The following is an 18,184-nucleotide window of genomic DNA, read 5'->3' on the forward strand; positions in this document are numbered from 1 at the left end:
AAGTTTAAAATTTCCTACTTACGAACCTATTTTCGGTTATAATTTTATTGTATAATGTGGCAAATTAAGTTATTTATAAAATGATCGGAAAACATTTAAATATTTATGCCTGAACATCTACAAAATAAATGAAAGGGCACTTTTTGGTCATGTTTTTCTCTTGCCTAAATCAAAACAGCTGGATGGTGTTAAGCGGGAATTTAAGCCTTATCGCCATCTACTTAAGGAGTGTTATTGATGGTGGCTCGATTCAAAATATTACACGACGTAGCCTTAATGTTTAAATGGAATTTTTGGTTAAATGAAACAAACACGATTAAAAATAATTGAAATTTTTTTATTCTGGCTGTAAAAAAATAAAAAACAAGTGATTTATTATATGGAAAAAACATATTTTTTTCATTCATGTATAAAATGCTTCTGAAGTGAAGTGTTCTCTTATGAAGTGCTTCTTAAGTGCTTGTCAAGAGCTTGCCAAGAGTTTGTCAAGTGCTTGTCAAGAGCTTGTCAAGAGCTTCTCAAGTGCTTGTCAAGTGCTTGTCAAGAGCTTGCCAAGTGCTTTTCAAGGACTTGTCAAGTGCTTTTCAAGTGCTTGCTTAAGGCGAGTAACCCGTCATGTCGATGTTTTGTAGGTATAGCTGGTCGTCGATCCACGGCCGCAGCGTTGCCACGTTTACGTAGACTCCTGGAGTCTTATCTTCTCCACAGCCGATTCCCCAGGCAACGATGCCTGACTGCATGTAGCGTTGTGGTGTGTCCTGCAAAGCGGATAAAGAAAAAAGTTTTAGTTTATTTTGTTAAATTATTACTGGTGCAGCTAAACTTTGCCGAGTCCTTACAAGCCTCTTCGCCCGGTATAACCTTCCTTTTTTTGTTACAAGCAGAGGTAGTGATATCCTCACAGGGATCTCACGTGCTAATGAAGTTACTGAAAGAATTATTGATAAATTGTAGTGTTTTTTTTAGTGTGATTGAGTTGTTTTTGTTTCAGTCTGTATTTAGTGTCAGTATGATTTTTTTAAATTTCTGATCTCCCTATGTTTTGTGTTTTTTATTTGAGTTTAAAATGTTATAATGATTTTTGAATGAGCGTGGGATTTTGTTGTAGAGTATTTGTATTTGTTTGATGGATATGTTTTTGAGAAAGATCTAGTGTTTCTAATATGAGTTATTTTTTACCAAGTTTGAAATATATATTTTTAAAGAAAGACAAACGTTCCTGGGATACGAATAACCTGACAATATTTGAAAATCTCCTACTACTACCACAATAAGCGGATAATGTTGCTTGTGTTGTTATGAAGAACTTAGCCAGCCGAGGAAATGAACACATTACGCCTGAGTGATACCAATGCCAGCATAGTCCAGTGGTAACGCATTAGACTGCCATTCCGAAGGTCGCGGGTTCGAACCCGGCGTGCGCAAATAAATTTTATTTGATTAATTTGTGTTATTTCACAATTAATTAATTAAAATAATATATAGTATATTTGCGGCACGTTCCAGAGTGGAAGATACTACCAGTATCGCCCTGGTGTAAGACCACCATTCAGAATTGAAACGTTGCTCCAAATGGCTTTAGCCGTGTTTAGTGACTAGATCTGAATAGCCAGGCACTTCCCCACCTTCCTCTTTCCCTTCCCCACTTACCTTCAGCCTCACAACATCCCCCAATTGGGGATGCCATAGTCTCACTGGCTCCAGACGGGAGCAGTTGGGACTCTTGTGAGGTATTCACTATAAAAAAAAAAAAAAATGCCAAATCAGCCAATTTTTCAGTCAATTTTTATTCTTAGATATGTTTAATTACTTCCAAGGTACAGTTAAGTTAAGCTAAGTAAGGTTAGGTGGTTTACTCACAGGCATCGGGCACACCAGCGGGCTGCCACCGTCTCCCCTGCAGGTATCCTTGCCGGCCTCTCCACCAGCGCAGATGAAAGTGCGGTGCAGCTCAAACTCCTTGCCAAGCCTGGTCTTCCTCAGCGCGGACACGCACTTGGCGCGTTCCACGATAGGTAATTCAACCTGAAAACAATAAATTCATAATGATAAGAGATTTTCACAACAAAAATAGTCTGTTTGTGATTGATTTTTGGGTTATTATGCCGTGTTTCCCACTAATTTAACATTTATTTAAAAAAAGTTTTGATAAAGCATTGAAATAGTTATGTAAATAAAAAATAACATAAAATGTGACATTTTCCGTGAAGTCTTAAACAGACTGACAACAACAGATGAAAGTATATATACCAATGTCCGTTTAAAAAATGTATCTATTTCGGTGTGTTTTAGCCAGTGTTTTTTATAAAAAGTTTTAATTTGTGTGTTGTACATTTTAGGGGCAGTAAAATTAATATGCCTTTGGGCTAATCTGGTTTTGTAATGGGGTATTGCAAACACGCAAGTGCCACGTCTTTGGCTAAAATTGTTATCATTTTTGGTGAAATTGAAAGGACGCATATAAATAAATTTTAAGACATTACATGTAGTCTTGCAGTGTCCATTATCAGGGAAGATCTCATCTGTTCTGATGATGAATACTGCAAGGTTTTTGAAATGCTGAAGTAACTTGACCTAGTAAGAGTAGCACATAATATCTAATAAATACCTTCTTCAGGATGACCTGGTAGCGTCCTTCTTTTCCAAAGAGGTCCTTGCCCCAACCGGAGGCGAAACAGCGTGCGGGGGGTGCATTCTTGGCTTCGGGGGGCAGACAAACCACTCCGATGTGATCAGCCATCTGTACCGGCTCGGATAAGAAGAGCAGAGCGATGTCGTTGAAGTAGTTACCTGAAAATTAGGGTTAGATAGATCAAGGAGTATTAAATCTCAACAAGAAATCTGTTTTAGAAGGTCCGCGCTCACAAAACGACTAAAATTTGGGTATATGAGCAATATTCTAATTTTGTTATATTTGTCTAGTAGTGTAATCGTAGGTTTACCGGATAACAAAATGGCCACCCTCACATTTCAAAACTTAAATAGAACCACTGACCGAGGGCGAAGAAATAATAATTACAAAGAAATAATAATTATCAAAGTGTGCGATAATGCCCCTTTTGGTCGCTGGAGGCTTTCAGGGGGGCGGTACAAGGATCAAAGAAAATTAGGGCGTTAAAAAATCTAGAGGGAGACTGGATGTTGTATCCTTTTTCAAATATCAACACGTCAGGATCATTCAACGAGGAATTAAAATTAAAATTCAAGTATGGCTACAAAGAATTTTGGCTGCACAAGCGAATCTCTCAACTGTACGCTGGGTTATGGTCGGTTGTTCAGATAGATCATTTCTGATAGCATTTCCATCGTCTTGTTTGTGTCAACATGGATTTAGTTACCAACTTACAACTGTTTTTAAGAGAATTTGAAGCTGATATTTACAAACTCGTCGAAAAGCATCAGATTTATTTAATTGATTCAAAAAATGGTATACTATAACAAAATTATAAACCGTTCATCTCACTAGGGAATTCCTTTGTCGAGATGTGCAGTCTAAAATACTAGATAACAACAACAACAACAACAATAAATAAGAACATAAACCTATGAAATTATAACAAAAATAAACACTACAGTTAAACAATAACATTCTACACATTAGATAAGTTTTAAATCTATATTATTTATTTATTACTCGCCCTAGTGAGCTTTTCTTTAAAAAAAATACAAGCATTTTGTATCAGAGTAAACACTTAAAAATTAATACAATAAAGAAGAATGTAAACATAATGGCAAAAATGAATCCTCACGCATATAATTGAATTTAAAAGATTCAACAAAGCAAAATAGTAGAAGCGGAGAAGTTATATGGGTACATAGGTCTATTTGTGTCTAGAAGAATAAAAGTGATAGAATATACAACATTTATACTGATTAGTTTTCAAATGAAATATATCACCCAGATCAGAAAGACTGTGAAGTCTCGGAATCGGAGAATTTTGCTAAGCTAGTGTCCTGGTGTTATTGAAGTTAAAAGGTAAGAAATGTCGACATGATTTTTTGGGAACATGGATATTGATACATTGAAGTAATTCGGGACAGTCAATTTTAAAATGTAGTATTCTTTGTAACAGTATTAAATCTGTGCTTATTCTTCTTTCTGAAAGTTTCAATAGAGACATTTTATCCAAGAGGTAATTGTAATTTATGTTTTGTATAGGAATATGAAATTTGAAATTTATAAACCTTATTATAAAGAAATCTAGTATAATATGTAACACAATTTACCTGGTAAGTAATGATTATGCGACACAATGCTGGCGATAGTCCTGTCCTGATGAGGGAGAATCTCTTTCCTGTTTTGGGTATCCCATTCACCAGCCCTGATTTTCAGTTGTGAGATAGGTAGGGGTTTCTTGCCGTTCAGGACACAGTGGGCGGCTGTCAGCACCACGCTGGGGTGGATCAGAGATCCGCCACATTGGTAGCCGTTGATCTTCTCAGGATTTTTGGGGTCTGCCCTGGAAGAAGAAGATGGGTTTGTTACATAACAGTTTCAGTCCAACAAATCAAGAAATAGCAGTTCTTCATAGGATGACGATGGGGTTGATCCCCACCAGATATTTCTGAAGCCTACTAAAAAAGAAACATAGTATAGTATAGTTGGCTTCTACACAAAGAATCTTAGTCTGCCTGGTTTTCCTTGTTGAAACATTTAAACCAATGATGCATGAAGTAAACATTCGAATTCACTCTGCACCAAACACTCAACAACACCACTGTAACTTACTATGTATGTATTAATATTGAAATTAAAACTTCAACCAAATATCTAGGGATCACTATTGACCAATGCCTAAAATGGATACCACATATAACCATTCTCAAAAACAGAGTACGAAAATTAACCTTTATTTTTAGCTGCTTGAGACATATTCTAAATAAAGAACTACTGAGAATGACGTACTTCGCATTCTGTCAATCCATAATCCAATATGGTACATAATAGGATGGGGGGCGCCTATAAAACTCACACACAACCTCTTTACATTGCGCAAAAACTAATAATTAAAATAATATTAAAGAAATCTTTTTTATATTCATCTGAACTCATTTTCAAAGAATTTAAAGTCAGAAAATTAAATACTCTTTTCCTGTATCACGCAACCTTACAAGTTTACAAAGATGATATCCTAAACAAAACCGTACCATTCAAAAACACAGCAAATCTCAGGCAAAAATACATGTTACCAATTCCGATTTGTAAAAAAAGTTTGGGTCAGCAAAACTACAATACTTAGGAAAAAATTTCTTCAATAAATTGCCAGAAAATATAAAATCACTAAATGATAGTTTCAAAGAATTCAAAACACAATTAAAAAAATATACTGAAAAACTAAACTAAATAAAAAAACGTAAATAAATAAAAGAAAAACAAAAATTTTAAAAATAAAATAAAAATCTAAGAAACTAAACAAATGATACCTCATCCCATACACACAAGCAATTGCTTATTATGGGAGAACATTGAAAAATAATAAATATTAATCATATCATAATATCTTTTATCTTATTACTAGTGAAATATATATATGTATATCACACATTGTAATTTTTTTTATTGAATAAATAATATTAAATAAAAAATAAAAAAAAATTGTAATTTCAGACTACATATTTTATTATTTAGCAGATTATGTATCTTTGGGGTGTTATGTCGTGTTGCGCTATCTCTTTCTTCAGCCAACATTTCGGACAGCATTAAGTATACGTGGACACAAATTGCACATCTGAACTATACATCTGCCCTAATGGAGTATACTTTAAAGAAGGAGGAAGCGCAACGCGGCACGATACCCCAAAAATAAATCATTCTTTTGGCAGTGAAAATTCAAATCATATGAGATTATTTACTGTGTACTCGTATATAACTCATCAAAATGATAATTCAAGACACATTTAAAAAGTTATATAGAGTCATGTAAACCTAACTTGCATAACCCATTTAGCCTAGTTTTTGTTGCATCACTTTTTCATGATTTTATATCCGTATAAAGGGGCAGACAGATTACGCCATAAGTTCAAAGCGTTTTATATAACTACATATTACTCGCCATACAATCGCATACAGACCTGTCATACCTAAAAAGATGATGTGTTATAAGTGTGGGCGTAGCGTCGATATGCGCTGTGATCTGCTAGCCAGGCTATATTTGAAAATTATGCAATCCCCTCTCGTACCCATGGCAGGAAAAGGGGGTCAGAACAATTTACAGAGCGCCGTAATTACGCGGTTGTCATCTATTCTGTCAAGGTGACAGAGATCCCATACAAAGAAATGATATTCCGCGGCAGCCACCAATTGATCTGACCCCCTCTCTTGAGGAAGATTATAGCGTAGTGTGTCAGCCCAACATATAATAAACAAGCCACTCCCAAATTATGCGCGCATTATCTAGCGTAATGTGTCTAAGGCTTAAAGGAATCTTACTTGAGAATCGCTGTGATGTGCTAGCCAGGATATGTTTGAAAATTATGCGATCCCCTCTCCTACCCACGGCAGGAAAAGGGGTCAGAAAAATTTAAGAAATGATATTCCACGGCAGTTCCCCAATTGATCCGACCCGCTCTTTTGAGGAACATCATAGCGTAGTGTGTCAGCCCAACGTATAATTTATGCGCGCATAATATAGCATAATGTGTCTAAGGCTTTAAGGTATCTTACTAGAGAATCGCTGTGATGTGCTAGCCAGGCTATATTTGAAAATTACGCGATCCCCTCTCCTACCTACGGCAGGAGAACAGAACAGTTTACGGAGCGCCGTAATTACGCGGCTGTCATCTGTCAAGGTGACAGAGATCCCATACAATGAAATGATATTCTACGGCAGTTCCCCAATTGACTGACCCCCTCTTTTGAGGAAGATTATAGCGTAGTGTGTCAGTCAAACATATAATATAGCGTAATGGCTTTAAGGAATCTTACTTGAGAATCGCTACCATCCAAGGGAATTCTCCGAACTGCGATTCGTTGTCATTATCGCCTTGGATGCGGAAATTGATTCCTTGCGGATTTCGCACCCCGCAACCGGTGGGGCGCGGTACTGGCGGCGGAGCGGGGGTGATAGGCACGTCAACCACTTCCTGAGAGAGGCAGCACACGTCCATATAATTCTCACACGCACCTGAGCCGGCCCTGGAATCAAAATATTCAAAACAACAATTTTAATATGTGTATCTCTTAGAAGCGTGATTTATATATATTTTTTATTTATTGTGTCTCACAGATTATAAAACACATACTTACTAATGGAAACGATTCCAACAAGAAATAAAATAAGTTCAAAAATATTTAATTAATAGATTAGCTGTGGCTCAGATTGTCTGTGCTGATAGAGAAACAATAGCGCCTGTTGATTTTACGTCACAGATTGCGCTTTTTTTTTTAAAAGCAAGTTTTTACCTGTCACATTACATATGATTTCAAACAAGCGAACATTAACGTTTTTATATATATAAATAAATAAATAGAAAATAATTCCATGACTATTTGAAATGTATATTTATTTTGGTAAATTTTTGACAGACGTCATAATTTTTAATTTTCAAGCTTACTAACAGGGTTCATTCGAAAGGTACATTTATCTCGTGATTTTCACGGCTCTGCAATAGTTGTAATAAAGAATATTAAAATCCTTTACTGGTAATACAGATTCAAGTAGGGTTAAGAAGAAGCCAAATAATAGGTATTAAAATCGCCTGACAAACGGAGTCTAGAAACGTTCAATTTCAAGCACAAAAGTGGTTTATATTTATTTTGTATATAATTTTATAAGAAAGCAAAAAAGTTAATCAAGTGAAACTGTCACAGATAATCTTAGCTATAATACTGTATTTTTTAAAAGTTGTTTCCTTTACGCGTTCATAAATTTCTATTGAAAAAAAATAATTTAGAAGTTTACATTTATATTTTTGAATGAGTAATTTATTTTTTTATTTGTAATCTACTCAAGCGAAACGATAGGAAAATCTTCAATTTATTTAAAGCATATTTTTTGGTATTCATAATGTATACCAATTCGTTATAAAGATTAATCAAAATAGTGATTTAGCATTAAGCTTCGCCTTAAGTATTAAATTGCTCCAGCCTAGAGGAATCAACTGTCAGATGTAACTTTATAAAACAAATTTGAAGGAAAAAATGTATAATGTTAATAAATTAATAAAGAGACAGAAACTGTTCATAACCACAGAGAAAAATGAATATTGGTAACCTATTAAAAAATCTCATCAAATTATTGATAATCCGGTTAAAATGGAAATGCAGGCCGCTTACAGATAAACTTTTAAGAAATTCATTAAAATATCGGAACACGTGTTCTTATCATTGCGTTTGTCTTAATAATATATAGTGTTAGGATTTTTATGAGCACGTGTTCCGACATCGTTACAATTGTTTCACTAAAAGTTTTTCAAGAAACCCATCAATTCATTTGTTAAGGGCCTGCAATTCCGTTTCTAACCGGATAACATTAATTAGAAGATGACGCAGAAGGAAGTGATAAGAGAAGGAGAGAGAGAGAGGTAATAACCTGATGGTAACAAATAATTATAAGCAATATTTAGTCGCCTGAAATATCAATACAAATTGAAAATATTTCCCGAGTAAAAATAAATTCCGCCAACGGGAATTGTACCTGTGCCTTCTGATGTCCGGTCAGGTGCTCTGAAACCACTGAGCTATGTCGGCTTATTTCCAACCCGTCAAATGATTCAATATGTACTTTTTCCACATGTAAACAACCAACTCAATTCGTTAGCATCAATAATCAAAATAGCAACCACCTACCAATAAACTACGGAGTTCCGCAAGGATCCATATTAGGACCACTTCTGTTCCAAATTTATATTAATGATATCTCCCAATTAGATTTAAACGGTGATATTTTTTTATATGCAGATGATACTGCAATTTTCTACTGGGGTAAAGATTTAAACATCTTACTAAAAAATGCACAGAGTGACTTAGACAAAATTAACAGTTGGCTCCAATCAAATATATTAACAATGAATGTTAAAAAAACAGGATACATGATTTTAAGCTCAACTCGTAAAATAATTCCTCCTCATGTACCCTTAAAAATTGAAAATAACAACCTGCAAATCCTGATACAGGAGAAATATCTTGGACTGTGCATTGATAAACACCTAACTTTTAAACAGCATATTCAAGATATTAAAGATAAAATCACCCCCTTAATTAGCGTATTCAGCCGGATATCATATCTGTTACCAAATAAAATTAAAAAAGGTCTTTATTATAGCCTCGTACACTCACATTTAAACTACTTGGTTGAAATCTGGGGAAATACGTGTGAAACATATATAAACGAACTACAGGTAACACAAAACAAAGTAATCAAAAAACTATTTCACTTCAAACCTAGAACATCAACAAAAAAATTATATATAGAAACAAAACTATTAAAATTAAGAAAATTATATGAATATAATACATGTCTCCTTATTTACAAAATAAATAATAAACTCATACATACAAATACAGAACTCATTAAAACGTCCCAAGTACACACACACTTTACACGGCAACACAATAAAATACATTTAAACACGATACATACTCATTATGGCAAGCAATCCATTGGTTACGAGGGAAGCAACATATATAATTGCCTCCCAGACGAAATTAAAAATGAAAAAAGTATAGGTATATTTAAAAAAAAACTGCTCAGTTTCATGCTCAATCAACAAAACAATGAAAGTGAATAAAATCGGTGTGTAATATATTTATATTTTTGTGTAATATTTATATTTATGTGTAATATATATGTTATTTCTAGTTAAATAAGTGAAAAATGTAATTTTCTTTTATCTAGAATAAAAAATATAAAAAAAAAAAAAAAAAACTTTAATTTTGTAGGAAAGGCCTTGTTTTTGCTAAATTTCTCACTAGATCAATTTATATTAATATTTCAGGCGACAAATTATTGTTTTAAATTATTTATTATCCTTTATGCTATGCATAAAACCTTGTCTTATAAACATTTGCTTATCATTAAAAAAATAATAACCTGGTTGTGATTCAGCTATTCTGGGGTCACAGGGGAAACGATACTGTAAAGGTTAGGAATAGCTGGGTTAGAGAAAGGTTGGAAAGAACCCCGCTATTCAGATCTAGTCACACGTACCTGATGTCTATGATGCCAGATCCGTCTGTGTTCATTGTGTTGTCAGAATTGCAGAGGTAGTACTCCACACACTCGCCAGACTTATCGTCGGAAGTCTTGCAAGTCTCTACAAGTCAACACATACTCGAGTTAGAAGGTTCCATTACAAAACAGAAAAGTTATAAATGTTTAAAAAAGTTAAGAATATTTGAAGAAAGTTAACAATATTTTAGGCAACTTAAGTAAAGCGAAGAAAAGTTAATACAAGTTAAGTTAAGTCTTAAGGTTAAACGCAACGCTCGTTGTATTCTACGTGTTCACAGATGGCGTTAATTAATTAATTTAGTTTAAATACGCTTTTGCAAGGTATTGCTTTACAATATTAAGACAAATCATTTGTTTGCGCCCGTATATACGCAATATGAATATGAATCAATAGTTTTGTTCGTTTAAAGACTTAATTCTTTCGAGAAAGGCACACAAATACAATATTTTACCGATGATTCAATCCAATATTGTATTTGTATGCCTTTCTCGATAGAATTGAGTTTTTATATGGACAAAACTATTTATTCATATTCATATTGCGTATATGAGGGCGCAAACAAATAATTTGTCTTAATACTGTAAAGCAATACCTTGCAAAAGCGTATTTAAACAAAATTAATTAATTAACGCCATCTGTGAACACGTAGAATACAACGAGCGTTGCGTTTAACCTAAAGTTAAGAATATTTAAGAAAACTTGGAAAAGCGAAGAAAATTTAAAATAAGTTAAGAAAAACTACAAACCCAACCTTACTCAATCTAACCTATGACGGAAAAGTGAAGAAAAGTTAAAAAAGGTTAAAGAAAATTTAAAAAAATTAAGTCAACTTAAGTGAAGCGATAAAAAAGTTACAAAAAGTTGAAGAATGCTGAGCATATTTATGGCAACTTAAGTAAAGCGAAGAAAAGTTAAGAAAAGTGAAGGAAAGTTAAGTCAGATCAGATGTTAAGAATATTTAAAAAAACTGTAAAGAAAAAAAAGTTTTAAAAAAAGTGAAGAAAAGTTATGTTAAGTCAGAAGTTAAGAATATTTGAGACAACTTAAGTGAGGTGAAAAAAAGTTACAAAAAGTTGAAGAATGCTGAGCATATTTATGGCAACTCAAATAAACCGAAGAAAAGTGAAGGAAAGTTAAGTCAAATCAGATGTTAACAATATTTATGGCAACTGAAGTAAAACGAAGAAAAGTTAAGAAAAGTGAAGAAAAGTTAAGTCAGAGGTTAAGAATATTTAAAAAAAACTTATAAAAAATGTGAAGAAAAGTTATGTTAAGTCAGAAGTTAAGAATATTTGAGACAACTTAAGTGAGGTGAAAAAAAGTTAAGAAAAATACGTAAAGCCCACAACTTTTTGAATAATGTCGTTCGTTATGCAAAATAACTGGCTTATTATTGAAAGAAGGTACTAACTAAGCTCTTAGAATTGAAAGAAATTGGACTCACGATCCATAGACTTAATTAATTCATCTAAGACGCTATCAATTGATTACATTCCAGCCTGAAGAAACAAAAATTGTTGGTTACAACTAAATACCTCATTAACTAATAAACTCACGTTTTAATATCGAACGTATATTAAATATGAATGAAAATACCTGATATATGATTTTTGCATTATCAATATCGGTCTTGCTATCAACAGCGCGGCCGTGCTCGGAATATTGGTATAAAATCATCGGTAGTTACTACGATACGATATTCTTCGACGTTTAGGAATGTCAATTTATAGAAAATATCTCCAGTGTTGCCAGCGTGTGTCGATTTATGATTTATCGCATTATGAATATCATCTGGCTATCGACAGCACGACCGTGCTCGGAAGATCGGTTTAAAAATCATAAACAACCACCGATTTTGTAAGGTTATCGAGTTCATTGTATTAGACCTCTTGGAGGCGTCTTGTTGAAGCAAAGGTCTGACATGACAAAACACTTACCCACTGGTGTCTGGGCCAGGCACGCCGTGGCCATACTGACCAGAAGAAATGCGAGGAACATCTGTGAACAATTTTACAACATAAATTAAAATGATAATAAAAATATTATATTATATTAAAAAATCTGTTAATGAAAAAATAAGAAAATACACTGATTTAGGAAATGAGATAAAAAGAATTTGGCATTCTTAATTATACTATACAAATATAGACTATAAAAATATTACCATTTGTTATTTCGGCTACTGGCATTATACCTAGCTCTCTCATTCAAAATTTAGGCGTATTAGATCTATCAAAAAATTTATATTTAAAAATGCAAAAAATAGTAATTTTAAATACATGTAGGATAACGAAAGATTTTTTAAATATTTATATTGAGGGATCAGTAGGATTTATAGGCCCTGTTAGGAGTTCTACCGAGCCGAACCCTCTGATATGAAAATATCTGGAGTCGGTGAATTATTTTCTCATTTGATCTCTGGTGAGTTGACGTGTTGTTCTTGTATTGTTTTGTATTTATTTTGCTTATATAATGCACTTGCATAATGTTGATTGACTAGTTGATTATTTGTGGAAAAGTGTGTGGAAGGGTTTAGTTTTTCCTATGGGGAAGATTTAACCCGGACATAAAATCGGAAAAGAAATTTATTATTACATAAAACACCATTCATCTAACAGTACAGGCAACTATGAGGGGTGTGTGAAAATTTGGAGTTCTGCCTGTCCAAGAGTGATGGACGTATAAATCAATCCATCCCTACCACTGTGGTCGAGAGAATCCGGCTTTAGAGTTCAAACGGTCTTGCTTAACCGCACGGAGACAACATACCGAAAAAAATTTTGCTAATTTACTAAAAATCTGGTCAAATTTCAACGAATTAATTGACAGATTTCCTAACAAGCTCTCAGTAAAACACGAATGTGGTGTGTTTTTAATTAGAAATCTAATATTGTCATATTTTATCATTACATTTATCAGGATAAATTCTGAATGTACTAATATTTTATCAGGAAATTGCATTACTCATTTTTCTCCGCGCAGCCTTTCCCTATTCGAGGGCAGATGCATAGCATAGGTCACCAAGATCTGGATAAACCACACCACATTAAGCTGGACACCCCTGCTAGGTCACCAAACGTGGTAAACCACTTGGGATGATCTATGACAGAGGTGTTGATTATCCAATAAATGGTTCATGGGGCGGCGGTACCTGTACCCGCCTAACAAATAACAAATTGACGATTAGAACATTTTGTAAATGGAACATCAATAAAGTTCACTGCAACAATATAGAAAGAGTTCTTTTTAAGGCGATGCACTACGTCGTGTAGTATTTTGAATCGTGCCGCTATCAATAACACCCCTTACATAGATGGAGATAAGGCTTAAATTACCGCTTAACACCATCCACCTGTTTTGATTTATGCAAGAAAAAAAACATGGCCAAAAAGTGCCTTTTATTTTATTTTGTGGATGTTCAGGCACAAATATTTAAATGTTTTTACATCATTTTATAAATAACTTAATTCGCCACATTATAGAATAAAACCATAACCGAAAATGGGTTCGTAAGTAGGAGATTTTGAACATTAAAGCAGTTTTCATAGGCCTTGTACATTATTTTTTTCTGAGCTTATAAAAAGACTTATCTAAAAAATACTCGATTATTTTAAAGGCCAAGATGTATTCTACTCGCAGTATTTAATTAAACGATCTGAAACATTTCTAGGCGACCAAATCTTCAAACCAAAAACACATGATTTTGCATTACTACGTAGTGCATCGCCTTAAGCTCAGAATTCCAATTGATTACATTAATTATGTCAGTTTGATGAATCAATTGCATCTAATAACACTGTTTGACAGGAGAATTATATCAGACCTGATCGTGTTATACAGAGTCATTAACAACTTAATTGACAGTCCTGCCATCGTTGCCACTATTAAATTCCATTTGCCGACTAGGAACACGAGACAAAATGTAACATTCTTCTGCAATACATACACAAACAACTATCAGACACACTCACTCACTGACCAATAGGATGCATGATCTGGGCAACAAGTTTGGGGGTGCTATTGATATATTTATAGAGTCCACTTATAGAATTAAGCGTAATCTTTTCAACCCTACAAATTTTAGTAACGTTGATAATTTATTTATTAACGGACATCGTACAAATTACAAAATAATAACATGAATACAGTAAAATGAAAAATACAGGAGTGGAAAAAGGTACATGGAAGCAAAGACGTAAGGCAGATATAATATAAGAAAATAAAGTGACAAGTCGAATCAAGTCAAGACTACGCCGTGGGTCAGGACCACAGGACACTTATAATATTCCGTCACTTGTTTAGCGACTGGCAAAAATCATTCAGACTTATCCCAACAAAGTGAAGGTTTTGACTTGAGTTGACCAGTCTACACATTCTGGACAATGGTGAATAATATCCATAATTTGTCGAATGATGGTTGAGGAAGAGCAGTTCATTATTTCTGAGTCTGTGCGAGGGGATATTGAAGGGAATGAGTTGCAGTAGAGTAGGTGAATCAATAATATCATTTATAATTTTGAAGAAGCAAATGAGGTCATTTCTTTCCCGACGGACTTCCAAAGGAGAGAGGTTTAGAGTTAGTTCAATTTCATCATATGAGTAGGGGAGGGCGGGGTTGGTTTTAAAGGAGGTAAGAATTAACAAGCTGATTCCCGCCAAACCTGAAGTGTCAAAAATATGATACTCGGTTTAGAAACAGTATATACACAGCCAAACGTATCCTGACTTGTCAGTTGCCAACCGGCCGTCACTTGTAGTGGTTGTGGGCAGGGACCTCAGATTGACAGGTAAGCGAACTTTTTGTTCTTTACAATAAATTGATTTAAGATTTATTCATTCGCTGAATCAAATTATAGTTTTATCATGAATCGAGCTCTATTTTATTGACAGTAACACTATATTATTTGTTTGTAATTATTTTAACTAGTTTGTTTTCTGTAAATGATGAAGTAAAAAAAGTGACCTTGGGGCTAAAATTAACAAATTGAGTGGGGTAAGTATTAACGTGTTAATACTTAAAACGTTAATACTTACCCCTTTCATGAAATTATTAGGAACATGCCTGATATTTACATAAGTATTTCGGAGGTTATTGATCAAATGAGCCGGAATTTTCATACGAATCAAGACCATCTACTAATAACAAGCCCGGACCATCAAACGAGCCAGGACCTTCAAATTTGCCAGGACCATCAAATACAAAGCCTACAGAAAAGTTTAATATTGAAAGCATACGACCGCTTCCAAAAGCATCACCACGTCTTGACTCCAAACGCAAACTTTCAAGAAAATCAACGATCCTCACCGATACTCTAGAAAAATTGGACTTAGAGGATGATGCCAAATTAAAGTTAACTAAAAAGATAAAAAATAGGCAGACGGAAGTGAAAAACAAAGTCAAAGGCAAAGGAAAGGGGAAAGGTAGAGGCAAAGAAACCCGGAGAGCAGAAGTGAAAAAGGTAAAGAAACATATTCTGCAGGATGACAGTTACGAAGAAGCCTGCTTCTGCTTAGTTTGCGCTGAGTCCTATAACGAAGACACATCTGGACTTGACTGGATACAATGTATTTTATGCAAAAGATGGGCTCATATCACCTGTGTTAGAGGTGACACCAGAAAATACATATGCCTCAATTGTTTCTCGGATGATGAGGAATTGTATTCCGAATAACTATTGCCTATCATAAAAATATACTATCAAAGTTCCTAACATAGTTCCTATCATAGTTCCTATCAAAAAAATACTGTTTCATTTCAAATAAATATATCTTTAATATGAATGACTTTTATTTAATTATTTCATAGAATTTTAGCTTCTGCTAATAATTGCCCCTTGCGTTAATACTTACCCCAGCTCCGTTAATATTTACCCCAGATACGGGGTATGTATTAACAAATGATTTTATTGGTTTTGATGACTCTGTCTCTGAAAGGACTTACCTAACTGATGATTTTTGTTACTAATATCATAGCTGAATAACCAAAGCATGCTATGAATAAAAAAAAAAGTGGGTGTGTCAAGCCTACGCAAGACAGAAGTGAAACTTCTAGTTTCAGCTGATGCTTGGCGTGGCGCAGTTCGCTGGTGTCTGAGAGAGAGGAAAGAAGAGAAGAGAGAGAACGTTCGTGAGCGGCTCCCCCACCTCAACAAGGTTTCACTTCAAAAATGCCACAGCCGAGAATCGAACCTCGCTTAACTGATTGAAAGCCAACCACGCTGAGCACCAACTGTAAGCAAAGCCGCATAAATTGATTATATTATGTAGGTTCTGAAAATATGAGAGCTTGTTATGTTTTATAATGTTACCTACATCACACCCAAAATATAATATATTTTTAAAAATAATGTACAATGTACAGAAATAGAATCCCACACAAGATCGCGTAGTGCGCTCTAGCGAACGGATATTTTATCAGAGGGAGATAGTTTTAATTTTTTTTTCTGTAAATTATTACATATTATCAAAATAAATAAATTAATTAAATAAATGTAATACAATTATCATAATATACGGATTAGATAATAATTTTAATCCAACACAATAACGCAAAGCGCGCTCTAGCGGAGTAATGTTTTATCACAGTGAGATAAGTGTTTTTATTATTTTGCAATATTATTTTCTTTTAAAAAATGTTCTGACCTACTAAAAAATAAGATATTGAATGAAAAAGGCGTTAAAAACAAAAAAATAATGTGCGATGGCCGAGAATCGAACTCGGATCAACTGCTTGGAAGGCAACTATGCTGACCATTACACCACCAACGCCAGTTGTCGGGATGAGCTAAGAAGCATTTATATGTTACTTCAAAACTTTGACTAGATCAAATGAACTTTAATCGGTGGTCCCGCATTTTCGTTTCGGTCATGAGTCGGTTTTACTCCGGTCCTCGAAATTGCATGACGCGCGTAAAGAAGTTTCACTTCAAAAAACAAAAAAGTTCATTATCATTGAAAATATAAACCATATTACAAAATTTGTTAGTACCAGCCCCGCCCTCCCCTATTTGCCTTTTTCTAATCCTAGCCTCCTAGCAATCCCTCTTAAGAACAAAAAAGTTGGACAGCATAAAAAGGAGACCAGATAACAGATAATGTAGTTTTATTGATTTTTCTTATATTTAGTATTGTTCTAGTCGCTTTAATATTTTATATTATTGTAATATACTACTGTAATTACTGTAATTTTGTATAATTTTCGATAGCTCACAAGATATATTCTGTTTTAAAATGCAAGTAAAAGCCCGACTGTGCGTAAAACCTAATAAAATAAAATAAATATGTTACATATATTTGTTATCAGTCTTTCACTGTTTAAAATTGTGTTCTTATTACTGTCAGGAGTGTTTAGATATGAACAAATGTTTAGATGAGTAAAATGATGAGTAAAATGAGACGAAAGATGTGTAAGGAGAATGTGTGACTTGAAAGTTAAAGGTTGAAGAGATTATAGACGCCCGATGAAGACGTCGCACGATCAAGTAAAACAAATACTTAAAAACTTTACTCCTAACCATTTAGACCAACAGTCGGGGAACTTTTTTAAACATTACCCCAAAATATTTTTGCGTAAGTCGATATTACCCCTTCCCTCCATTTTGAAAAGAAGACAATCAATGTATATTTAAATAAACATTATATATTGAATTAATTTACACGGAAAATAAAAAAAAGTTACATGAAAATAGTAAGTATGTAATAGACAAACAAAAAAAAATTCTCAAATTGGATCAAACAAAAATTGAGATTTTCAGGTTTCCCTTTCAGTTTTTGGAGAAATGATGTTGCTTCATGTTTGAAACAATTACTTCAAAATGACTTTTTGATGTAAGAGCAATTTAAATACAGTCTTCGGCGTTTGATCGATTTCTGTTCTTCGTTTTTATGTTCATTAGAGTGGAAAAACCTTGTTCACAAACAGAGGCGGATTTGCCCTTAGGCCTATGTAGGCCCGGGCCTAGGGCGGCCAGATATTAGGGGCGGCCAATCGTGACAAAAAAGTTACAGATGA

General features: G+C 34.0%; 1 protein-coding gene across 1 annotated transcript in view; it reads right to left on the bottom strand.

Annotated features, from left to right (window-relative positions):
- Positions 1-316: 316 nt before the first annotated feature.
- Positions 317-18,184, bottom strand: part of LOC149414214 (phenoloxidase-activating factor 2-like) — a 28,754-nt gene continuing 10,886 nt past the window's right edge. Inside the window, exons 2-8 of the mRNA XM_089644044.1 lie at positions 12,111-12,171; positions 10,149-10,254; positions 6,926-7,135; positions 4,228-4,460; positions 2,609-2,790; positions 1,861-2,025; positions 317-758 (exon numbers count right to left, since the gene is read on the bottom strand). Coding sequence (XP_089500170.1) covers positions 597-758; positions 1,861-2,025; positions 2,609-2,790; positions 4,228-4,460; positions 6,926-7,135; positions 10,149-10,254; positions 12,111-12,171 — 1,119 coding nt within the window. The 3' untranslated portion in view covers positions 317-596. The remainder of the gene's footprint in view (positions 759-1,860; positions 2,026-2,608; positions 2,791-4,227; positions 4,461-6,925; positions 7,136-10,148; positions 10,255-12,110; positions 12,172-18,184) is intronic.

The sequence above is a fragment of the Hesperophylax consimilis genome, chromosome 20 (genome assembly GCF_061612785.1).
Source record: "Hesperophylax consimilis isolate HC1 chromosome 20, BYU_Hcon_1.0, whole genome shotgun sequence".
Classification (NCBI taxonomy): Eukaryota; Metazoa; Arthropoda; class Insecta; order Trichoptera; family Limnephilidae; genus Hesperophylax; species Hesperophylax consimilis.